The sequence below is a fragment of the Rana temporaria genome, chromosome 4 (genome assembly GCF_905171775.1).
Source record: "Rana temporaria chromosome 4, aRanTem1.1, whole genome shotgun sequence".
NCBI classification, from domain to species: domain Eukaryota; kingdom Metazoa; phylum Chordata; class Amphibia; order Anura; family Ranidae; genus Rana; species Rana temporaria.
In genome coordinates this window covers 356,157,171-356,183,959 of record NC_053492.1, presented here as the reverse complement: position 1 = coordinate 356,183,959, position 26,789 = coordinate 356,157,171, and the positions used below count along the sequence as shown (strand labels likewise).

The 26,789-nt window shown below is 41.4% G+C and overlaps 1 protein-coding gene across 2 annotated transcripts in view; it reads left to right on the top strand.

Annotated features, from left to right (window-relative positions):
• STRN (striatin) overlaps positions 1–26,571 on the top strand; it is a 159,954-nt gene extending 133,383 nt beyond the window's left edge. For both annotated transcript variants that reach the window (XM_040350860.1, XM_040350861.1), the window contains 4 exons: positions 10,665–10,805; positions 11,032–11,139; positions 14,868–14,954; positions 20,279–26,571. In XM_040350860.1, coding sequence (XP_040206794.1) covers positions 10,665–10,805; positions 11,032–11,139; positions 14,868–14,954; positions 20,279–20,448 — 506 coding nt within the window. In that variant the 3' untranslated portion in view covers positions 20,449–26,571. The remainder of the gene's footprint in view (positions 1–10,664; positions 10,806–11,031; positions 11,140–14,867; positions 14,955–20,278) is intronic.
• Positions 26,572–26,789: the final 218 nt, after the last annotated feature.

Sequence of the window (26,789 nt, the reverse complement as noted above, 5' to 3'; positions counted from 1 at the left end):
GGTGAACCACATATTAACCTGGGCAGAGGGACATGTGCCGGTTCTGTTGGCGGTCCATATCCCTGGAGTAGAGAACTGGAAAGGCATATTATCTCAGCCGCCAGCAGGTCAGCCAGAGGGAGTAGTACCTACACCCAAACGTGTTTTGGGAAATCTGCCAGCATTGGGGATGGCCAGAGGTAAATCTATTGGCATCCAGATTCAATAACAAGCTACAGCAGTTTGTGTCCCGAACAAGGGATCCCCTGGCAATCGGAGCAGATGCTCTAATAGTTCCATGGAACCAGTTCTCCCTGGTTTAGGCTATCCTTCTTCTCCTTCCACATTTGTTGCACAGGATTCAGAGAGAGGGGGTTCCAGTCACCCTGGTTCAGGGATCGTAAGATTGGCAATAGACGGGCCATGAACGTTTCCGCGTTGCCCCGATCTACCGTCTCAAGGTCCTATATTCCACCCCAATTTACGGTCTCTAAATTTGATGGCATGGCTATTGAAGCCAGGGTGTTAAAGGATTGTGGCATCTTGGGGCTGGTGGTGTCTGCTCTAGTGAATGCCAGAACAACTGTCACTAGGAAGATCGATTCTAAGGTCTAGAAGACTTGTATTACTTGGTGTGAAGCCAGAAAATGGCATCCTTGGAAATACATGATTGGGAGAATTCTCTTGCTACAGTCGGTTGTGGAAATCAGATTGGCTTTTGTCAGTATTTTTCAAAGGACCTTGGCCCCCCATTTACTGATCCGTACCGTATATGCAGGGGGTAACTTGTTTGCTTCCCCCCATTAGGTCACCTATGTGTCCTTGGGACTTGAACCTCGTACTGTCTGTGTTACAGAAACAACCATTTGAGCCTATCAAGGAAATTCCATTAGTCTTGCTATCAGACAAGCTAGCCTTCCTGATGGCCATCACCTGGGATAGAAGGGTTTTGGCGTTGGCAGCACTTTCGTGCAGGGAACCATACTTGATCCTTCACCACGACAGGGTCGTGTTACGACCTGGTCCATCCTTTTTGCCGTAAGTGGTGTTGGCCTTTCATTTAAATCGGGACATTATTTTGCCTTCTTTTTTCTCTCAGCATCATTTGGCGGAAGAGAAACAACTACACTCCTTGGATGCTGTCTAGATCTGAGGATCCTCCTTTTTTTGTTTTACCAGAAGGACCCAAGAAGGGGCAGGCAGCTTCCAAAACTTCCATTGCCATTTGGGTCCGCCAGTTGGTTATCCTCCCTTTAGGGTATGAGCTCATTGTACCAGGGGTGTAGGAACCTCCTGCTCTATTCGCCATCGGGTATCTGTGGCTCAGGTTTGTAAGGCTGCTACCTGGTCTTCAGTGCATAAGTTCACAACATTTTATTTTGTTCGAGCAGACGAGGAATTCGGCTTTCCACCACAGTGATACTGCAGTCTGCTGTATAAGGTCTGATGGCTATTGTTTGACAGGGTGTCTCTCTCCCCTCAAGGCTATTGCTCTGAAACGTCCCAGTAGGTAATGAATATTTGCCTCGCCCTGTGTTCTGTGATGTATGATAAAGAAAATGGGATTTTCTCTTTCGTTCACGGACGGACACAGCACTCTCTTGACAAAGTAGGTATTCGGCCTTCAACTAGGAGAGGACTAGGCAGAAACCGGTTAATGTTTAAACATATCAAACAAACTGTAAAGTACCGCCCCTTAGGCGGTCCCTCTAGGTACAACCCCTCTCCCTGCACCATGCAGCTCAGTTTTTTTCTGCTTACTATAGGGGAAGGACATGGCTCCCTTCGGGCCCATGGCTCTTGGGGTTTTTTTCTTTTTGTTTGAGATCTGCTAGCAACTGCCGACTGGGCGACAGGCTGGATCCCAGAGCCTTGGAGTCTTCCCAGTTTTGGCAAGCGAGCGTGTGCCGACCGTTGGCTATGCGCTGGGTTGTCCACGACATGCCCTGTCGCTCCAGGGGTGGCCAGTAAACTATGTGCTCCGGGGTACGCGTATGACCGGGCTCCATGCCTGATTCACAGTGTGCCGAGCCGACAGTCACCTTTGTCGCCATGCGGAAGATGACCTGTCGGTGATGCTTCCAGCGAGTCCACGCAGGACAGGTAAGTAGATGTTTTTTTCCCTACTTCGGTGGGGGGGACATGGCTGGGCATTCCTGGGAGGCTGTTTGGGGGATTGTTCCTCTTTTTCTCTCCCTCCTCCCTGCACTGGGTTAGCTGCATGCTCGTGGGCACGTCATAAGGCACGGGGGGCTGCACTGTCAGTCTCCCGGGGGGGGGTAATTCGGCTGTCCCTAGTGGGGGTTGCTGCGTGCTTTGTTCACTTGCCTACCTCTGTTTTTACATGGCTGGCCATAATTTTGGCAGCGTCTGGTGTCACTCGGGGGCCATTTTCTTGTGATTCTTCTTTTCGTAGTGCCGAAGGAGGATGGAGTCCGTCCAGCCCTGGATCTCAAAGCTTTCAATTGCTTTGTGAGGGTGCAAAAAAAAATTCAGGATGGAGTCGGTTCGCTCTGTTGTCGCGGCTCTCCATCCGGGGGACTTTCTGGCATCCTTGGACATCATGGACGCATCCCATCTACTCCGATCACCAGAGATTCCTGACAGGTGGCAGACGTTCCCTGGCGTCTGCCACTGCGGGAGTCCCATAATTCATCCTGCTTTACGGTCGCTTTTTTTTACGGCCTTGCTGTTGAAAGCCAGGTGTTAAGAGACCAAGGCCTGTTGGATTTGGTGATTTCTACCATGTTGAGGGCGTGGAAATCGGCTTCCAGGAAGATCTACCATCGCACATGGAAGGCTTGCAGATCTCTGTGTGAGAAGATGCGGTGGTGTCCGCACACCTATTCGGTGCCGAGGGTCCTACTGTTCTTACAGCGTGGGGTGGACCAGAAGCTTGCCTTAAGTTTGGTTAAGGGGCAGATATCTGCCCTGGCTGTCTTTTTTTTCAACAACCCCTGGTGGCTCACTCTCTAGTGAGAACGTTCGTGCAAGGGGTTCGACATGTGGCCCCTCCGGTCAGTCTTCCGCTTCCCCCGTGGGATTTGAACCTGGTTTTCTCTGCACTTCAGAAGCCTCCGTTTGAGAACATTAGGGAGATTCCCTTGCTGACGTTGTCTCGGAAGGTGGTCTTCTTGGTGGCTATTACATCTGTCAGACGTGTTTCTGAGAGGACGGCCTTGTTCTGCAAGGAGCCGTTTCTGTTTTTTTTCACAAGGATAAGGTAGTGCTGCACCTTCCTTTCTTCCTAAGGTTGTTTCAGCCTTTCATCTCAATAAGGATATTGTCCTCCCGTCCTTGTGTCCTCGCCCGGCACATCCAAGGTAGACTGCGTTGCACTCCTTGGACGTTGTTCGGGCTCTGTGGGTGTACATTTCGGCTACTGCTCCGTTCTGGAGGTCTGACTCACTGTTTGTTTCGGTAGCTGGTCCTAAGAAGGGCCTGGCAGGCTCGTCGTTCACCATTTCTAGGTGGATCAGGCAGATCGTGATCCAGGCTTATGCTCTTAAGGGGTAGGCGCCCCCCTTTCATGTCACAGCGCATTCGACCAGGGCAATAGGTGCCTCTTGGGCTTTCGGACACCAAGCGTCTGTTTCCCAGGTGTGTAAGGCGGCGACTTGGTTGTCCGTTCACACTTTCACAAAGTTTTATAAGGTTGATGTGAGTGCATCTTCAGATGCTTCCTTCGGCCGCAAGGTTTTGCAGGCGGCAATTTGAAGGTTGCAACTCCTCCGTTGAGGAGCTCTGGTTTTTGTTGGTGTTTGGTTCTGATGCTGTTCCTACCCCTAGTTTTTTTTTACACTGCTTTGGGACATCCCATTTTGTCAAGAGTGCTGTGTCCATCCATGAACGAAAGATAAAATGATTTTTGTACTCACCGTAAAATCTTTTTCTCTGAGTTTATGGATGGACACAACACACACCTTTTATGTGTTTGTCCTGCTTTTTGACGAACTGGGCTGCATGGTGCAGGGAGAGGGGTTGTACCTGGAGGGACTGCCCCGGGGCGGTACTGTACAAAAATAGCGAGTACAAAAATCCTATTTTTTTTTTCCCATCATACTTGCCTGTAAAATCCTTTTCTTTGAGTACATCATGGGACACAGAGGTCCCACCCATCTTTTTAAGGATTAAGTGCTTGATACAAAACTGAAGTACCGTATTTTTCCCCCTTAAAATCAGGGGGGAATCCTGTGTGCGTGTTATACGCCGATCCCCGCTGTCTGTGAGGGGAAGAGGAGCGAGCGCCGCCAATATACACATAGTCGAGTGTACTCGGCTAGGCTCGGCTCCGCTCGCAGTCACGCCCAGTCCCGCCATTGGACCTGTGTTATGTCCATCATAGGAGCCTGGGAAAGGGGTGGGACTGCCAGAGGAGCCGAGTACACAGGACATCCAGTTCTGTCTATCTCTGCGCCGCGGCGGTAATTTTAAACGTTCAAGGCTGCATGGACACTGGGCAAGGCTGCAATGACACTGGGCAGGGCTGCAGATGGACACTGATCATTCTGCAACGATGGACAAGGCTGCAGATGGACACTGATGAGGCTGCATTGATGGGCATTTAAATGTAAGTTTTTATCCTTAAACTTCCCTCCTAAAAGTTTTTTTCCTTTTTAAAATTCCCCCCTGAACTTGGGGTGCGTGTTATACACCGATAAATACGGTACTTCCTGTATGGGAAGGGTTATGTATTGGATCACTTCCTGTCTAAAGACCTTTTGGTCTACCAGTGTCCATTTACCTGGAGAGGAAGTATAACCCAGTAGGTAATGAATATTGGCCTCACTCTGTGTCCCGTGATGTACTCAGGATTGTACAGGTAAGTATGACAAAAAATCATTTCTTGATATAGCAAGGCTAACAATCCCCAAATTGAAAGCATTGGACAGGTGACAGGTCCTCTTTATGGAGACCTCTGGTATCTGGTACCCCTAATGTCTCCCTGGCCCTCTACTGCCCAGCCAGCACAGGATTGTGCTCAAGCTGTTTACCCAGCTTTCTAGCCAGGATTTTGACAGCTCTGCTTCTTCAGGCAGACTGACTCCTTTTTGTACTCCTCTTGTACCCCATAAGGGTACACCCCCTCTAAGTGATTCAGTCAGTCTTTCAAACATATTGTCCTAAAGTGGTAGTAAACTGCTAAAGGCGCTTCCATCTTCACCCAGTCTGTCTTCCGAGTTTCCCAGACTCTGTGAGTGGCCGGAGCCGCGATGACGTCACTCCCACACATGCACAGTAAATATTTTGTAAACAGTGCAGGTTTAGGATAGTTTTACAGTACCTATAGGCAAGCCTTATTATAGGCTTACCTATAAGTAAACTGAAAAACAAAAGGTTTTCTGGTGTGGATCCACAAGAGGTGAATTCCGCCCAGAAAAAAGGGGCTACTATAGGTGGTGATGGACAATGTACAGATCCAAGGGGTTAATGAAAAAATTGTATTTAATAGATTATGTTGTTACATTCAATAAAAGCAGTATCAAAGTACAAATGCTGGTGTATCGAGGTCTTGGTTATAGACGTCACGGTCCTTGGACGCAGCTTTTAACTCCCCGTCGACATGGCAACAGACGCTGGGATAGCTAACAGCTGATAGGCAAAATACGCCTACACGTGCATCAGACACGCGCACGCAGGAACACAACCCTGTAACCCCGTAACTCTTCAATAGCGGGTCAATGATTACGGACACCGCTCGGCAGAACACTCCTTAACAGAAGTGATACACGGTGACATACGTGGAAACAACAAAGTGGTGAGTACCGGACCCCCACTCTATAGCAGTGGATGAGCAAGCTCCGGTCCCACTGAAGACTTCCGAGGGTAAGAAGTATCAGTCCTTACTATACCATTTAAAGGACACTGCCAATCCAATACCCAGGGTTGATATAAAGTATATCCTTTATCAGAGTGGCCACTCTCGGGTAATTCAGCCCCAAGACTTTATCTTCACAATCATTGTGTGGTCACACTTGAGCCTTGCTCCAGCTTATCCCAGCCATCCGGCCTGTGCTCTTACATATTAGCACACGAGAGACTGCTATCTGACAATGATCATAGGACAGTCATTGTAGATTATTCTATGTCAATGGTCCTTTGTATGTCTGCTATTTCCCCGCGGGGACACATCTGTTAATCTGTTCCCATTGATTACAATTTACATTATTATTTTTTGTAATACTGTTTACAATCGTATTTAATTGGTCAAGCCATTGGGAACAGTGACATATGTGGTTTGAAGGCGTCCGGACCGTTCTGTATATATGTTTTATGTTTCTATATTTGTTTTTTGTGTTATATGTTGATTGCACCTAGTACTCTCATACAGGTGCTTACTGTCTGTGCATCTATAACCAAGACCTCGATACACCAGAATTTGTACTTTGATACTGCTTTTATTGAATGTAACAACATAATCTATTAAATACATTTTTTTCATTAACCCCTTCGATCTGTACATTGTCCATCACCACCTATAGTAGCCCCTTTTTTCTGGGCGGAATTCACCTCTTGTGGATCCACACCAGATAACCTTTTGTTTTTCAGTATATGTTTTGGCTACGGTAGTGACCTCCCATGAGAGGAGTGACTTTATATTTCCAGTTGTTGCTATTACCTAGCAGGTTCCACATATGGGCGTGTTCCCCCTCTTTTTGTTATAGGGTTACCTATAAGTAAACACTATGCATGGGCGTTTACCCCTACTTTAAGGATCGCGTTCTACTCTTTTTTGTGAAATCGCACTTGTAAGTTCCTCTTGTACTTTTCAGCATAATGCAACTTTTCACAGTTTGCAAGGCTACCACCTGGCCTTCTACTAGATGTATGTTCAGGCCTTACTTAATGCCAGCTTCAGGCTTTCCGTCCTTGAGGTAGCCCATTTGGGCTACAGAAAGATCCCCAGTTTTCGGTTTATTTTTTGGCCTGTAGACCTTTGTTGCTGTGTTGCTCATGCTTTTGGATGTTTCGACAGTATAATTCCTCTTTCGGTCTACAAATGACAAAGAAAATAGGATGTTTGTACTCGCCATAAAATCCCCTTGCCTTTTAGGCTCGGTTCACACTATCGCCGCATTCGTCGCACAGTAGGGGTCTGGTGCATGCTAGTTCACCATTTTCAAGTCTGATTTCATCCTGATTTTGGGCTGAAACGCACCAAAAAAACACACGTTTTTCCTTCACGCCGCACTGGACCTGCTGCGGTGATATGTGAACCAGCTCCATAGAGAGCCAGTCACATTTTCCTGCTATGTGAATTGGATGCAGAGAAACGCGCATTCAATTTGCAGAGGTGTGAACCGAACCTGCTCTATGCACATTTTTGCATTCATGTTTCTGTTAGCGGCAGGGAAAGATGCAAAGGAGTGTCGACAGACAGTGGAGAACACCATATCGTAAAAGACGGCAAAGAAATTCTGCCAATTTACATAAACTTGCATGTTTTTGATTCACTGTGATTTAGCTTTTTTGCCCAAGGGGGTTTATAAAAATGACTGATATTTGTGAACCAAGAATGTGTATAACCCACAAGTTTACAATGTGCCTTGTAAGCACGGCTTGATAAGTTATTCTGTTTTACGTTTTTTTATTTATTTTGTTTTATGTTTGCACTTCTTTGCTCTTGGAAAACACAACCAAGTACACAGTTTATAATGTATTGGATGATTGATAATTTAGTAAATGCACTGCTCTGCTCATGTTGGTCAATATTTCATATGTAAAGGCAACTACTGTCATATCGTAGTATGTAAAGAATACTTTCCCACATAGACATAAGAGGTTTTTTTTAGTACACTGATTGCCATTTTAAAGCGTACCAATAAGCAGTAGAAGTAGACTACACTTTGTTATTCTAGTGATAGATATAGTATATCTTGGGAACTGCATATTTAGGGCATACTGTAATTGTGTACCTTCATACTTGTTCTTGCTACTGGGGCAGCCCTAGCAGGTTAATGTATGGAAAGGTTAAGAATTCATTTAGCATAACCCAACGCTATTTTTTTCAAATTACTTTAAATAACTATAATAAAGGTATAACTGAAGTGAAAACTTTTTCGGATAGAGTGGAGAGGGATTAGAACACCTGTAAGGTTTTCATTGCTGTCTGTGTTCCCATTAGGGACAGTCCCTCCCTCTGTTTTGTCATGTGGCCTGTTATCACTGAAAGTGCAAACAAATAAAATTCCTAAGTGATAAGAAACTTTTCAACGGAACACTAGTTATGGCAACCTTGGTGTAAAATCAAGGATTCTTGCTCTTTGGAGGGAGTTTGTCTAGCTTGCCTGTTTTTGGCTATGAGACAGGAAGTGATGGTAAATTTCCCCAATGGTATAGCGATGGCAGAAAAAAGAAACTGGTACCTTTACTCTATCAAAAAAAAATCATGATTAGGATACCTTGAGCATACCGTGAGGGGGGAAAAGTATTTGATCCCCTGCTGATTTTTTACGTTTGCCCACTGACAAAGAAATGATCAGTCTATAATTTTAATGGTAGGTTTATTTTAACAGTGAGAGACAGACTAACAACAAAAATATCCAGAATAACGCATTTCAAAAAAAGTTATAAATTGATTCGCATTTTAATGAGTGAAATAAGTATTCGATCCTCTATCAATCGGCAAGATTTCTGTCTCCCAGGTGTCTTCTATACAGGTAATGGGCTGAGATTAGGAGCACTCTCTTAAAATGAGTGCTCCTAATCTCAGCTTGTTACCTGTATAAAAGACACCTGTCCACAGTAGCAATCGGATTCCAATCTCTCCACCATGGCCAAGACCAAAGAGCTGTCCAAGGATGTCGGGGATAAGATTGTAGAACTGCACACGGCTGGAACAGGCTACAAGGCCATCGCCAAACAGCTTGGTAAGAGAGTGACAACAGTTGGTGCTATTATTTGCAAATGGAAGAAACGTAAAATAACTGTCAATCTCCCGCGATCTGGGGCTCCATGTAAGATCTCACCTTGTGGAGTTTCATTGATCATGAGACTGGTGAGGAATTGGCCCATAACTACACAGGAGGATCTAGTCAATGATCTCAAGGCAGCTGGGACCATAGTCGCCAAGAAAACAATTGGTAACACGCTAAGCAGCGAAGGACTGAAATCATGCAGCGCCCACAAGGTCCCCCTGCTCAAGAAAGCACATGTTCAGGCCCCTCTGAAGTCTGCTAATGAACATCTGAATGATTCAGAGGAGGATTGGGTGAACGTTTTGTGGTCAGATGAGACCAAAATCAAGCTCTTTAGCATCAACTTAACTCGCCGTGTTTGGAGGAGGAGAAATACTGCCTATGACCCCAAGAACACCATCCCCACTGTCAAACATGGAGGTGGAAACATTATGCTTTGGGGGGGGGTTTTCTGCCAAGGGGACAGGACAATTTCACTGCATCAAAGGGACGATGGAGAGAGCCATGTATCGTCAAATCTTGGGTGAGAACCTCCTTCCCTCAGCCAGGGCATTGAAAATGGGTTGTGGATGGGTAAGCCAGCATGACAATAACTCAAAACATCCGGTCAGGGCAACAAGGAGTGGCTCAAGAAGACGCGCATTAAGGTCCTAGAGTGGCCTAGCCAGTCTCCAGACCTTAATTCCATAGAAAATATGAGGAGGTAGCTGAAGGTTCAAATAACCAAACGTTGGCCTCGAAAACCTTAATGACTTGGAGAGGATCTGCAAAGATGAGTAGGACAAAATCCCTCCTGAGATGTGTGCAAACCTGGTGGCCAACTACAACAAAAATTGGACCTCTCTGATTGGCAACAAGGGTTTTGCCACCAAAGTACGAAGTCATGTTTTGCAAAGGTGTCAAATACTTATTTCACTAATTTAAAATGCAAATAAATGTTAAACTTTTTTGAAATGCGTTTTTCTGTTTGTTTTTTTTTTGTTTGTTTTTTTTATGTTCTGTCTCTCATTGTTAAAATAAACCTACCATTACAATTATAGACTGATCATATCTTTGTCAATGGGCAGACTTGCAAAATCAGCCAGGGATCAAATACTTTTCACTCACTGTAGGTCTCTTATACTCTAAAGAGGAAGTAAAGTAAAGGTATATATGCATTGCCTACTAGCACATTATGTAACACTTAACGGCAAACAAAGCCTTGCTGCGGGCCACATCCATCTTCACCCCTCTTCCTTCTGGGGCCACGAATTCTGGCTATGTGACTGACAGACCTGTGGATTCCAGCTATGAGACTGACTGGAGCCATGTGACGAGAGCACTGGCAGCCGATCTTCAGAGCGCATGAGCCGATTACAACATTGGCGCAGTATACAGTAGATATCTCCTAAACGGCGCACATTTAGGAGATATTTACAGTACCTATAGGCAAGCCTTAGTCTAGGCTTACCTATAGGTGCACGTACTGCAGGAAAGCTTGCAACATCTCTAAGTGTGTTTAGTTGAATGAACTATGTTCTGCTGACTCTCTTCCATCAACCGTTTTTGGAATATAAGGCCACAAGAAATGAAAAACCTAGATGGTCATAAAAATGTATATTGTGAGTTTCCATGCTGGTATTTTTGTACAGTAGTTTAAGGCCTGGCCCAGTGATGTATGTACAGCAGCTAAATCTGCAAAGCCTTCATATAAATGCTTTCAAATAATTGATTTTGATTACAAATTGTATTAATTGTACATTAATGTTTTTTTTTTTGTTTATACAGAATTAGGAATTCCTTCGTCTTTGGACCTAGTAAGTAGTGACCCAGCCCATATGGTCGCATCATTTAGCAGCGGTCACACAAGCATCTTTAACATGGAAACACATCAGAAAGTCCTAACGTTAGAGTCTTGCATAGATACAGGTATGTTAAAAAATAAAGCTGCGCTAGTGTAATAACTAAAAAAACTAAAAATAGCTGCAACTCAAAGTGAAATGCACACCAAACAAATATAAACAAAAAAGAAGCTGATGATGAATAATCAAATATACGTGATAAAGTGACTGATGATTAAATAGGTGGATACAATAAACCCTGCAATATTAAATGTTTGTTTTCAGTAGATTTATGTATGCATTGTTCTCTCTAGGTATTAATGCTAGCTGCCAGATAAATAGAGTAATCAGCCATCCGACTCTTCCAATCAGCATCACTGCTCATGAAGATCGTCAAATCAAATTTTATGATAACAATACAGGTATGTGTATCGTTTTTTTGTAAGTAAAGCACAATACAAATATATGGCCCCCCCCCCCCTTAAAATCTCTAGGGTTCTGAAATGTAGGAAATCACAAGTGTAATCAAAGTCATTAGGAAACCTTCCCTAATGACTTTGTTTATAGTATATTGGGTAATAATAATGTTGATTTGAAATGGGACAAACAATGACCTTCAGTGATTTTTGTTATATATTAATGATTTGAATGAATCATTTACTTGCAGGTGGAAAAGGTTAGATGTTACTTTTAATAAGTAATACTGCCTCTGGGATTGTGAATACCCCTATTTTTCACAAGCTGACAGCTGGCAGTTCTATTGGGAAAGCCAGCAGCTATCCCCCAAGTCACACAATGAAGACGGGAATTTGTTCAAATTCTTCCATTGTATCATTTGGTCTAAAAACTGATACCATTTTATAATGTTTGAGAACTAGAGTGTACCCTAGCTGGTTGAAAGAGAAAGGGAAGAGATTAACTATTTTCAGATTGAGGAGGGCATTAACCGCTAAAGACCCGGACCATTATGCAGGTTAAGGACCTTGCCCCTTTTTGCGATTCGGCACTGCGTTGCTTTAACTGACAATTGCGCAGTCGTGCGACGTGGCTCCCAAACAAAATTGGCGTCCTTTTTTTCCCACAAATAGAGCTTTCTTTTGGTGGTATTTGATCACCTCTGCGGTTTTTATTTTTTGCGCTATAAACAAAAATAGAGCGACAATTTTGAAAAAAATGCAATATTTTTTACTTTTTGCTATAATAAATATCCCCCAAAAATATATATAAACACTTTTTTCCCCTCAGTTTAGGCCGATACGTATTCTTCTACATATTTTTGGTTAAAAAAATCGCAATAAGCGTTTATCGATTGGTTTGCGCAAAAATGTATAACGTTTACAAAATAGGGGATAGTTTTATTGCATTTTTATTAATATATTTTTTTTTTTTTTACTACTAATGGCAGCGATCATTGATTTTTTTCGTGACTGCGACATTATGGCGGACACATCGGACAATTTTGACACATTTTGAAAAAATGCACTGTTTACTGTGAAAATGGCAATTGCAGTTTAGGAGTTAACCACTAGGGGGCACTGTAAGGGGTTAAGTGTGACCTCATATGTGTTTCTAACTGTAGGGGGGCGGGGCTGGACGTGTGACGTCATTGATCGTCTTTCCCTATATCAGGGAACAGACGATCAATGACACTGCCACACTGTCAGCTTTGGTGACCGATCACGGGACACCGGCGGCGATCGGGTCTGCGGTCACGGAGCTTAGGACCGGGTCGCGACCCTAAGGCTGGGCTTAAAGAGACACGTACAGGTACGTGATTGTGCCCAGCCGTGCCATTCTGCCGACGTATATAAGCGTGAAGGGGTCCTTAAGTGGTTAATTACACTAATGTAAGTCCAATTCCTCTTCCAAAAGGAAAAAAAACATATGTAGCAGGTACACTTTCTTTCCTCAGTAGGTATACAAAGGATACAATTGTACAATGAGGTAGTGGACATTAGGAGAAACCTTCCTATATTATGTGCCAATCCCCATATATACGATCTACCAAGAAAATGCGGCAGATTTGTCAGTTGCAGAACTCCAATTCTAAAATCCAGGTTTTCAACCTTTTTTTTTACTGATTTAAATGTAAAAAAATACAAGTAGAACTTGGTTGTCAACCAAGGGTTTTTATAGATGCGAGTTAGCCACTTGTAGATAATGCCGAAGTCGTAAGAAGACTAAAGAGGTTTTTCATGTTCTTTAAGTTATGGCTTCCCTGTTGATCATTATGTTAATTGTAGAACTAAAAATGTAATTTGTCATTTATTGCTCGTAGTGCAATATGTAGCATGTATTATCTGACATCTCACTAGGATTGGCGAGCACTGGTGTGCAGGTCGGGGTACGTTTCTGTCTAAAATGTCTAATGTGTCTTGACATTAAAGGGATGTACATAATGGAGACATGACCTCCTTTTCATTCCATGGCCTGCAAAAGTTGCTGTAGAAGGCTGTATTGCAGAGAGATATTCTGTGTGCTGGGCATTAGCCCGCGAACGGATAGGGTCCTAAACACGGATACCACTTGGTGTGCATCCCTGTCCAGCCACAGTGTGTTTCGGTCTGCGATAGACTTTGACAGGTATCAAGCCTCGTGGGGTTGGACCACTGCATCTATGCCGCAGGCACCCTAAAATTGGAACCATGGCTAAACATATGGGCCCGGGTTCAGAAAGAAGATACGACGGCGTATCTCCTGATACGCTGTCGTGTCTCTGAGTCCGGCCGTCTTATCTATGCGCTTGATTCATAGAATCAGGTTACGCATAGATATCCCTAAGATCCGACAGGTGTAAGTGACATACACTGTCGGATCTTAGGCTGCAATCTCACTCTGGCCGCTAGGTGGCGCTTCCGTTTGTATATGCAAGGAATATGCAAATGAGGAGTTACGCCGATTCAGAAACGAACGACCGCCCGGCGTTTTCTTTTTTTTTTACGTCGTTTGCATTCGGCTTTTTCCGGCGTATAGTTACCCCTGCTATATGCGGCGTATCCTATGTTAAGTATGGGCGTCGTTCCCGGGTCGAATTTAGAATTTTTACTTTGTTTGCGTAAGTCGTTCGCGAATACGGATGGACGTAATTTACGTTCACTTCGAAACCAATGACGTCCTAGCGATGTCATTTAGAGCAATGCACGCTAGGAAATTTGACGGACGGCGCATGCGCCGTTCGTTCGACGCGGGGACGCGCCTGATTTAAATTTTACACGCCCCCTACCTGCGGAATTTGAATTCCGCCGGGGGATTTACGATACGCCGTTGTAAATTTACAGGCAAGTGCTTTCTGAATAAAGCACTTGCCTCAAAAACTTGCGGCGGCGGATCGTAAATGAGATAGGTTACTCGGATCTAAAGATCCGCTAACCTATCTGAATCTAGCCCAGGGTGTTCAAGTAGTTGTGCAATAAAATATTAGGCTAAGGAACCCTTCCTTTTTGTCCATAGCATTTTCATTTGTTTTATTAAAAGCATTCTTTTCACTCAAAAGCAGTATGGGTTTAATAACTATTGAATAAAAACTGATGGATAGCAGTTACTTTGATTTACATGTTTTTTCAGAGAACATTATGGATGGTTCATGTTATGGTATTTTCGTTAATGGGTACTAACAAATTTGTTCATGGGCCCTCGCGCAATAACCAGCCCTCCTCGGGAACGATGACTCTAGGGTCAGGTTCTGAAACCAACCAGTTATTGTTTCTCTAAGGCCCCTTTCACACTGGGGCGGGAGGTGCGGTGGCAGTAAATTGCCGCCCTTTTTAGCGCCGCTATTAATATCGCAGTGCTATTCCGCCGCTAGCGGGGAGGTTTTATCCCGCTAGCGGCCGAAAAATGGTTGCAAGAATTTTTTTACATGATTTCCCCATGAACATAGGCAGTGTTGACAAGAGAATCGGCAATTGTCAGCTATAGTAGCCACTAGCGATAATTGCAAGAGAATCAGGCAGGCTGGTTGTACCCAAGTTGATCAGTCAACTTAGTATATTGAGCCTGCCCATTAATGGTTCAAACCCTGTATGATCAGCCTAAGGGTTGTAAATGAGAATTGTGCTGTACATCTGGTTTATGCTTCGACTTGACTTGCTCTTCACATGTGCCATTTATTTTACTTCATTAAGATGTCCCTTTTTCATGTTTCCTCTAGGAAAACTGATTCATTCAATGGTTGCTCATTTAGATGCTGTAACAAGTTTAGCTGTTGATCCTAATGGATTGTACCTGATGTCTGGAAGTGAGTATAGTTGGAATTTACAATATAATACAATATAATGCTATATGTAGAGTGTATGTGTATGTGTGTGTGTATATATATATATATATATATATATATATATATATATATATATATATATATATATATATATATATATATATATATATATATATATATATATATATATATATATATATATATATATATATATAGGGAGTGCAGAATTATTAGGCAAATTAGTATTTTGACCACATCATCCTCTTTATGCATGTTGTCTTACTCCAAGCTGTATAGGCTCGAAAGCCTACTACCAATTAAGCATATTAGGTGATGTGCATCTCTGTAATGAGAAGGGGTGTGGTCTAATGACATCAACACCCTATATCAGGTGTGCATAATAGGCAACTTCCTTTCCTTTGGCAAAATGGGTCAAAAGAAGGACTTGACAGGCTCAGAAAAGTAAAAAATAGTGAGATATCTTGCAGAGGGATGAAGCACTCTTAAAATTGCAAAGCTTCTGAAGCGTGATCATCGAACAATCAATCGTTTCATTCAAAATAGTCAACAGGGTCGCAAGAAGCGTGTGGAAAGACCAAGGCGCAAAATAACTGCCCATGAACTGAGAAAGTCAAGTGTGCAGCTGCCAAGATGCCACTTGCCACCAGTTTGGCCATATTTCAGAGCTGCAACATCACTGGAGTGCCCAAAAGCACAAGGTGTGCAATACTCAGAGACATGGCCAAGGTAAGAAAGGCTGAAAGACGACCACTGAACAAGACACACAAGCTGAAACGTCAAGACTGGGCCAAGAAATATCTCAAGACTGATTTTTCTAAGGTTTTATGGACTGATGAAATGAGAGTGAGTCTTGATGGGCCAGATGGATGGGCCCGTGGCTGGATTGGTAAAGGGCAGAGAGCTCCAGTCCGACTCAGACGCCAGCAAGGTGGAGGTGGAGTACTGGTTTGGGCTGGTATCATCAAAGATGAGCTTGTGGGGCCTTTTCGGGTTGAGGATGGAGTCAAGCTCAACTCCCAGTCCTACTGCCAGTTTCTGGAAGACACCTTCTTCAAGCAGTGGTACAGGAAGAAGTCTGCATCCTTCAAGAAAAACATGATTTTCATGCAGGACAATGCTCCATCACACGCGTCCAAGTACTCCACAGCGTGGCTGGCAAGAAAGGGTATAAAAGAAGAAAAACTAATGACATGGCCTCCTTGTTCACCTGATCTGAACCCCATTGAGAACCTGTGGTCCATCATCAAATGTGAGATTTACAAGGAGGGAAAACAGTACACCTATCTGAACAGTGTCTGGGAGGCTGCGGTTGCTGCTGCACGCAATGTTGATGGTGAACAGATCAAAACACTGACAGAATCCATGGATGGCAGGCTTTTGAGTGTCCTTGCAAAGAAAGGTGGCTATATTGGTCACTGATTTGTTTTTGAATGTCAGAAATGTATATTTGTGAATGTTGAGATGTTATATTGGTTTCACTGGTAAAAATAAATAATTGAAATGGGTATATATATTTTTTTTTGTTAAGTTGCCTAATAATTATGCACAGTAATAGTCACCTGCACACACAGATATCCCCCTAAAATAGCTAAAACTAAAAACAAACTAAAAACTACTTCCAAAAATATTCAGCTTTGATATTAATGAGTTTGTTGGGTTCATTAAGAACATGGTTGTTGTTCAATAATAAAATTAATCCTCAAAAATACATCTTGCCTAATAATTCTGCACTCCCTGTGTATATGTATATGTATGTGTATATATATATATATATATATATATATATATATATATATATATATATATATATATATATATATATATATATATATATATATATATATATAAATTTACTCAAAAACTATTAAGTTGTTTTTTGTATTTGAACTGTCTGAGAAACTGTCTAGGGAAATAATTGTTCTGCAGTCTTACACCCATTTCAGCTACCTTTCTTAACACCTTAACATCAGGAGCTTTTCATGACATGTTACTGTTTTGGGAGTGTACAGTGAGTGCCTCTAAGCACAGCAAGCAATATGTCATAGAAAGCTCCCTATGTGTACTTGTGATCAGGAGCAACTGCTGCGGTTGGCTGCCAGAGCGGCCACAATTAAATGTGACACTGCTGCACCTACCTCGTACCTCTACAAATATATTTGGGCTAATTGGCACAGCGTACACTCTGTGTGCTGGGCATATGCCCGTGAACGCATAGGGTCCTAAACACGGGTACCACTTGGTGTGCATCCCTGTCCAGCCACAGTGTGCATCCCTGTCCAGCCACAGTGTGTTTCAAACCACTTATGATATAATACTACTGCAATGTCCATCAAACACTTAAAATATAAACCAAGTTCTCAGTGTCCAAATAAAGTAATTCTTCTTTTCTTCCACCACTTTATTTGGACACTGGGAACTTTTAGATTTGTTTGATAGACATTGCAGAAGTAGTATTATATCATAAGTTTGCTTTTTATTATATGTATGGTATTTAAAACAGTTTGTAGTGTACACTGTGCCAATTAGCATGTATATGTTTATAGAGGTATTGGGTAGGTGCAGCAGTGTCCAATTTTAATTGTATACACGCAGGATGTGGGAATGCACATTACTGCTAGCAGCCATCAAACCATCGTTTTTAATCGTTTTTTTTGTTGGTTCTTTGCATTTATTCTGCACAGAACACAAAAAGGTTAGCGTGGGATTGAGACAATAGTCTTATCTGTTTATTGCCACAGTAGTCACTTGATCAGATGCTCCCGATTGAAAGTGCGTATAAAGTATCTCACAAAAGTGAGTACACCTGTCACATTTTTGTAAATATTTTATTATATCTTTTCATGTGACAACACTGAAGAAATTACACTTTGCTACAATGTAAAGTAGTGGGTGTACGGCTTGTATGACAGTGTAGATTTGCTGTCCCCTCCAAAATAACTCAACACACAGCCATTAATGTCTAAATCCCTGGCAACATATAAAGCTTACAATCTAAAAGTATCAAGTGATACAAAAGGTAATAACTGTGGGGGATGATCTGATGGAGAAAATAAAAGTACAGTTAGGCTTGGCTTCTCTGAAAAGTTTTGAGGAATCGCCTAAAAGTGGACAGACTAGTAGATAGTCGGACAGATTGGGGTAGGGAAATCCAAATAGAAGGAGCCTGGAGGAGAAACGCAACAAAGGAAAACCACACAATCTACTTATTACTTACCAAGAAATACCACAAAGAAATCTTCAAAGCAAAGAAAGAACACTTCTCCAATACCATCTCAAAAGCCCTAAACCGCCCCCGCGAACTTTTCAGACTATCGACCCCACCTGTCTAGAGCCCCCAGCAAACGAAACACAAGAATTCTCCAATGAACTATCTGATTTTCTTTATTGACAAAATCAAAAACATTTGTGAAAAAATTCAGCAGAAAAAAAACAACCGACCTCATCAAGCCAAAGCAAGAAAAAAACATCAAGATAAATATTCCTCAATCAACGCAATTCACGCTTCTACCAATCACCATTGACACCACCAACAGCATCATCAAAAATCTCCGACACTACAGCACCAAACGACATCATTGCTACAAAACTCTTGAAAGAATGTGCCGAAATCGTGGCACCCACCATAACACATCTCACAAATCAATCATTCAAAGAATGTATTGTTTCAATTTCTCTCAAGCAAGGCATAATCAAACCCCTCCTAAAGAAACCCAACCTCGACCATCAAAGACCCAAACTGCCGCACACCGATAACAAGCCTTGGCACCATCTCCAAGATCATGGAAAAAGCAGTAGTACAACAGCTACAACTCCATATGGACTCCCACAAACTCCTGGACCCCCTACAATTGGGTTTCCGCCCAGGACACGGGACAGAAACGTCACTTCTCAAAATATGGGTTGACTCTCTTGAAGCAGCGGACGAAGCAGAATCATGTCTTCTGGTGCTGCTGGACCCAAGTGCAGCTTTCGACACAGTAGACCACAAAATTCTACTCGCCCGTCTCACAAAAGTAGGTGGAGTCGCCGACCTACCATGGTTCGCATCGTTCCTAGAAAATCGATCCCAGACAGTGAAACTAGGAGCCTTCACATCGGTAACACGCACAGTCACATGGAGTCCCTCAAGGATCACTCCTGTCGCCCATGCTCTTCAACGTCTACCTCCACCCACTCCACACAATCATCAGCAAACAGGACCTGCTCTACCACTCCTACGCAGACAACACTGAACTTTATCTTCGCATCACCAAAAAAAAAGACCAATATTACGGATTAGAAAAATGCCTGACATTGATAGATAATTGGATGACAGAGAGCTCCCTCAAACTCAATGGATCCAAAACAGAACTTCTTTCTCCATGCAAACCGGAAGATAAATTCTAGGACGACATGGTCTCCTCCCACCATCTTTAGAAAAACCATCACCCCAAGCACTAAAGTAAAAAGCCTCGGAGTTATCTTTGACTCAGACATGTCTATGGACGCACAAATAGGATCAGTGGTCAGCGGATCTCACTATCTTCTCCGCTTGCTGTCTAGACTCATCCCCTTCATCCTGGGAGAAGACACTGCAGTAGTAGTTGGAACACTAATGAATTCCAGACTCTAGTATGCAAACTCCCTCTACCTAGGACTACCGAAATACCAATCTACACGTCATCCAGAACACTGCAGCCAGACTGATAACGGGTAAAAAACCATAGGAACCAATCTCCCCAGTCATGAGGACCCTCCACTGGCTAGCCGTAAAGGATCGGGTGACACCCAAAATTAGCCCCTACGATCATCTAATCAGAACCTCCTCCGCATCCCTAAGTCCCGCTACAAATCTAAAGGAGAACGAAGATTTGCAGTCCAAGGACCACGGTTATGGAATGCTCTACCTACAGACATTCGGATGGAAGAAAACCATCGGGCCTTCAGAAAAAAAACTTAAGACCCATCTATTCTGAAAGCATGGCTGGACGACGACATTGGATACAACGCCTTGAGGCGATTTTAGTTTGCATTTGTAGCGCTATACAAGTTACTCACTCAATAATGGGAGAAGCCCTGGAGGCTACCATGGGAGGCGGTGATAAGGGAACTAAAGTGTAGAGGGGCTTGGGAGGAATGAAGAGAACAATTTGGTTGGTATTTTGAGACTAGGTTAGTGATTTTAGTTGGGGGCTGAGTTGTGGATGGCTTTGTAAGTTCTTGTTATAGTGTAAAATTTAAGTGGTTGGGTGAGTGGCAGAGAAGGCTAGTCGTATAGTGACTATTTCAAAATTCTTTTGTCAGCCATTTAAGTTTGGTTCTTTTTTTTTTCACTACTTTTACAGGCCATGACTGTTCTATACGTTTATGGAACTTGGAAAGCAAGACGTGCATACAGGAATTTACAGCTCATCGAAAGAAATCTGATGAATCAATCTACGACGTAGCATTCCACCCATCAAAATGCTACATAGCAAGTGCGGGCGCTGATGCCCTTGCCAAAGTTTTTGTATGACATCAATATTACTAGTAGCTTTTAATTTACCCAAGCAGCCACGTGAAACCAGAGACATTCAACTAATGCCAGAAGATTTGATTTAGCCAGACTTTCTTCTCTTGTGTTCAGCGATCAGGATAAGATACAAAAGTAATGTTTTGGGTTTAGTTTTGTTGGGTGCTGTTTTCTAATCGAATGGTTTGTTCAGGGTGCTGTGAACTCATATGGTGCTTGGCGCCAATATTCTGTCTTGCAAATGATCTTACAGTAGCAGAGTTTTATTTTTAAGAGTGCACATTTGACCAGGCAGGCCTGGATCAAATTGGCTCCCATCTACCAGTATGTATGGTGGCTGTGGCAACTGGATCAGATTATGGGAAAGCTGACCATTGGAATGGCAAGTAACTACGTGAAGGGAAACATGCCATGAGAGTTCTTCTTACCATTTATTTTCTTCACCAACCGCTCTACTCTAGCAAGTTTTTTTTTTTTTTTTAAACCTGGACCTGCCCAAATCTATTTGTGCATCTTTCTGTTAAACAACTGTTTGAAAATGAAAGTTACTATCTCTTGGTCAGATAATGACACCTCAGATCAGTGTATAAAAGTACAATAGGACATATATTTGAAGTGTTTTTTTTTTTTTTTTTTTTTTTTTACTACCGAGGTTTGTACCCTTCGAATGTACTTCTAGAAAACATATTAGGTTTCTGAGAGGGTGAAATGCTTTTAATATATTACCCATGACCTGCACCATCACAGAAATAGTAATCTCTTCTTCTTTAGTACCGGCTTATAAATGTACAACTTTATATTTTTTCTTAAGTGATTTTGCTGCTGGTTTTCAGTGTAGCTTTGGTACCCTAAAAAGGTTGTGTTTTTTTAGGATTGCTTTCAGTCCATGAATCTACTCTTGACCTGTAGAGAGAAAAAACTATTAAAGCTGGAAAGTAAGATATTACATGAGTATCTTTTTGGTAGGTTTTCCTCCCAAATAATACTGCTTGTATGACCGCATCTGAGGGTATGTCATTGACTTTTACACAGAGAAAAGGCAGAGAATAGAGACTCGATAAATACTTTTCACAAGGTCATCAGTTGAAAGGAAAAGTGCTTGTGTGACATAAGGTTCAAAGAGTCAAATCTCATGCTGGCCATGCAAGGTTTCATAAATATAGTGTAGGGTTGTTGTGTTAGGTCATGGTACCACATCAATTAATGTACCATTACAAGTAAGGAATCGGACTTTGAGGTACCAGAGTACAACCAAATCTATAAAAAGAAATGTTGTTAGGATTTTGTGCCAAAAAACTGTTTTGCAAAGCTTGGTAAATTAGTTTATACTTAAACCTCTATATACATCTTGCCATATAGCACTGACCAGTGGTGTATATAGAGAGCTGAAACTATCGCACATACATTGTATAGGCGCATATTCCTTGTCTTAAGATGCTAAATGTACAATGGGAGCAGCTCAACAGGTTTCTCAGATAAAACAGCATCTGCCTCATCAGGAGAGTATTGGAGGTGTATGTGATGTAAGTAATTGTCAACCAATTGTACCACAGTTGAAACTGTGAAAACCTCCCCCAGGCAAATGCAAGGGACAATATAGGAAATGATGGACCACCAGAGCTCCTATACCATGTTTAACAGATGTATGTATGGACATTTTAGAAGCAATGTTCTTGTGCAACGCAGTATAAGATCTTTCATGGAAATTACCAAGACCAGGTTCTCCAATGCTTAAATGTAGAGCACATGGAGGGGCGTTAAAAGGACAATTTGCTCCTCAGGTCATAACAAAAGTCAATTATGGTCCAGATTCTCAGCGGGGGAACACCAATATTCTTATACGTAACTAGTCTTGATGTATACAAAGGTTTAAGTATAATACAATTTAGTAAGCTTTGAAAAAACATTTGATAGCACATGGTCTTATGTGACTTTTTAAAGTGTTAACAGAGGCTTACTGTTCTTAAAAAAAAAAAAAAGTCTCCTCCCCCTTTCTCCTATCTATTCTGCATACACTGTATGAAAAAAAGAGAATCTTTGTATTTACCTCTATTTGCTCCGGTCACATGATTCAGTAGTTCTGGCCCCTTTGTGTTAGGGAGCGCCTAACAATAGCTTTGAATTTCCAGAGCCGTCAAGCCACACATAGGCTCCCGTTGTCCATTTGCGGTTGGCTCTCCCCTGCAGCAGCTGCTCCCTGATACAAGTGAGCTGGAACTGCTGGATTATGTGATGGGACAGGATTTAAAATGGGGTATGTACACATCTTTTTTTCATACAGAGCGTTAAAACATTAACATTGTTCGCTAAACCGGCTGTAATATATTAATTCAGTATGTTTTTAAAATAAGTGCAGATTGCCAACAGTCCTAACGTTTTAGAGCTCATTGCAAAGGTCCCTAACCTTTGTATTCCACACTGAGATGTAACAAGCCAAGGTTTATTAACCAGTTAAGTTCCAGAGCCATTCCCACATTTCAGCTAATAAACCCAATATATTGACAATAACTTTATTATTTATGATACGGAAGAGAAGCAATTTTTTTTTGGGGGGGGGGGTTTAGGGAGGTGTCAAGGCTTTATTTTGGTTGTTTTGTATTGTGGTGGGGGTTTTTTTGTTTGTTTTATAGCTTTCTAAGTATTTTAAAGGCAGCGTGAAAAAATGTTTTGTTTCTTTTTTGATCAGCTTTCATTTTAAAAAATGGTGTTACAGCTGAAGTTCGGGCACAAAAACTTGAATGTAAATATGTTCCTCAGTCAACAAAAAAGGATATAAATACACTTTGTATGCACCAAATGCCATTCCAAACCTCAATATTACCTTGTAAAAATAGTGGGGGACATCATCACTATGTTGCATATAAGCCTATACAGAGAGTAGAGCTTTGGGAAGGATCCAACATGGTTCACCTACTACAGGCTTTTTACTACAGCTGTGTGTGTACAAGACCACTCACCTTGCTTAGGAACACCGAGCAGCAGTGACTGGTCTTAATACAGGAAACTCCTTCAGAGGCGACGTTGCACACAGCTGAAAGAGAACACAAAACACATGCAAGATTTACGCAAGAATACACAGGACTGTAGTGTTTGTTAATGCCGGAGTTCAGCTTTAATTTTAGTCTGTAAAATGCCATTTTTCTAAAGACACCATTTGGCATATGTTTCTTTAACTTTTACGCTAAAAAGAGACTTTTTTTTATTTTTGTTTTTTATTGTTTGTATCAGAAACTCGTATGCAAAATAAGAATTAATATATTGCAATTGGCTGATGTGAGACCCCACGATAGCTACAGTGGTAGCAGTGTTTGCTTACATTTTTACCGTGCACAAAGCAGGAGCACCTGGGTGGTTAAAAAGCAGTTCTGTTTTACAGGTCTGGACTTTGGTGAGTCCTGACAGCTACATGAGGGTATGGACTCATCAGGGAACAACTCTGTGACATACAAGCAACAGCCTGTGTCTTTAAACTGGATCTATACTTGCGTTTGGCTGACTATCAGGAATTATTTAGCATGATATAAAATGGTAGAACACTTATTTAAAAAAAAAAAAAATTTGCGCATACCATTCCTGATTAGAAGCAGCACAGCACTTTCAGACGTGACCGTGCCTAGTCACTCACCTTTCACTGGATTACAGTTATGGTGCCATTAAACAGCCAGATCTAGGAACAGAAAGAGCTGCCTATTGATAATGTGTGGCCCCAATAACATTCTGGCTGCCTTGGGCCTAGACAAATTAGTAGAAGAATGCCTACTGTAAGTGCTGTATCAATTACAACTGACTTGCCTTGCAGTGTTTGAAGGATAAGGCTGCCTATGTTTATCCAGTCTTTACTGTTTAAATAGACTAGACTCGCACAGGTGTTAGGCTGGCAGCTCTCCAGCTGTTGCGAAACTACAGGTCCTATGAGGCATTGCAAGGCTCAGTTACAAGCATGACTCCCACAGGCAATGGCATGATGGGATTTGTAGTTCTGCAACAGCTGGAGGGCCACCAGTTATAGACCCCTGGGCTAGAGCGCAAGTAAGCCTTTACGTCCAATCGGAATTATGCTTTCTTGGAATTAGCTGCAGTTACTAAATGTTGTTACCAGGGTTTACTTTCATCATTGCCTTTTGCACAGTCTTCATTGAATAAGCCTACTTGTATAAAAAAAAAAAAACAGCACTCCAAAACTTTGTGTAGTATACCAATTATGTTAAGATTAGAGATTTTCTGCTGGTTCTTAAACTTATAGGAAGTGGTATTTCAGCCAATGTTCAGGCAGACAAATACTTGGGACGTGCTGAGACTGCCTAGAAGTACATAGAAAGGGACTGAATCAATGGTTGGGGATCATTGCTTTAGTAATAGAAATAACAAATTTAGTTATCGTTTCCATTTTTTTTTCCACAAACCATTTTATTTCTCCAGAATGATTTATCTCACTTAAATTGCTTTGTAAAGATTCAAACTGTTAATATAAGGTGAACTTAAGGGATATCCTAAAACATGGCAGCATTTAACTTTATAAAGAAATATTGCAGCATTTTGTAATTATGCATGGTTGTGCTCATGCTTACCAAAGTTCTGCTTTCAAATCCAGAAATAGAATTTATTCCCTTTTTGAAAATATATTTCAGACATTGTAAATGTTTTGCCGACTGATAAATTATACTTATTGTCAGTTTTTCCATGTATCCAATTTTGCTGGACTGATATGAAGTGCTGGAACACCAATCCCATTCCAGCTGGCTGCATCATTTTATTAAATCACATGAATCCTTTTATACTATAGAAATGGACTATAAATCAAACACACTGATCTTTGGCTGTTGCCACGAGATGCTCAGAACAGTTGGGGTAATTGAGAGCCTCTGTAACGTCATATTTATGTTGAAATAAATTGATAAACATCTATGAGTATATTAACAAATTGTACTGAAATACCACTAAATTAACCTATTTTTTTTTATTGTTTCCGGTTTGTTAAAAGGAAAGTACAGTATGTGGCTTTTTACTTAGATGTTGAACTTGTGGATTATTTGTGTATTTGACTTTGGGTTTTTTTTTTTTTTCTTCTTTCTTTTTTAGATAAAGTAATTGCAAAGATTTATTTGAAAATTCTAAAAAGCTATGTATATTATATATAAATATATATATATTGTAAACATATATTAAATGTGTCTAGTATGGGATGACTCTAAGGGGTTCATTTTAATCTTTTTGTATTGAGTTCTCATGTGTACACAAAAGATGATGGTATGGGTATGAGTATTTTGCTGTTACATACTATATACAACTACAGCTGTTTCAATTTGATGTACATACATCTTAAGTTGGCATGCTTGTTTTACTGACTGTAACATTTAGTTGATTAGAATTTGAATGTAAGTAAAAACTGGCTATGTAAACTCAAACCACAAAACCACCTGTTGCTATATTGTAGTTTAATTAGAAGCGCGATTGAAGGGAATGGAAGGTGCCTTTTTATTAGAAAACGCCTTATGTTTAAGGTAAACTGCTGATAAGTTTGTAACCATCTTCCATTAGGATTCAGAATCTGTGATGTACACATACCAGAAATAAACACAGGGGGGGGGGAAGGAAAAACCTTCTCTAAAGACTTTGAAACTTGGACAGATAAATGTACACCTGCCCCGGCCACCCTATTTTTAATATTGACTAATTGAAAATAAAACTTTTTTTTTTTTTTTTTCCAAGTGTGATGTATTGCCATATATTTTGGTTGAATCATGAATTGCACATTTCTACATCTTTTTGAGATTTGAAACATGCAGCAAATGCTGCATTTTTCTTAGCACCGTTATTTTGTGAATCTGTACATAGCTAACAATACATTTGAACTGTAGAAATTTAAAAGCACTGAAATTTTAGTTTTACGATCTATGATGTTAAATCAAACAGCTCACAGTTTTGTTTAAATATCCTTTTGAATTTCTGAGTATTGGTGATGTGAACTGAAATATAGACAAGCGCTGGGTTAACTGGCAGTGGTTTATTTTTAATTTGCAAATCAATAAAGGGAAAACACATTCAAAATATGTATTCTAATCAATACACTTTTTATAGCATTTGTTTTGAAATGAATATATGTTGATAAAATGACAAGTAATGTTACATGTTCTTGTTGTGTAATTTATTTACTTGCACACATCGTTGTTTTTCAAAATTTTCCACTAATTCACAGTTTCTCAGTTACGTACCGAAAAACGAAAAGAGAAAAAAAAAACACCCTCCTTGACAAATAGATGAAGAATGCTTTCTCTGTTCCTTTCTAGAAAAAAAAATCAATAAAAATCATTTATAGATCTTAAAATGCTTCCTCTTACCAAACG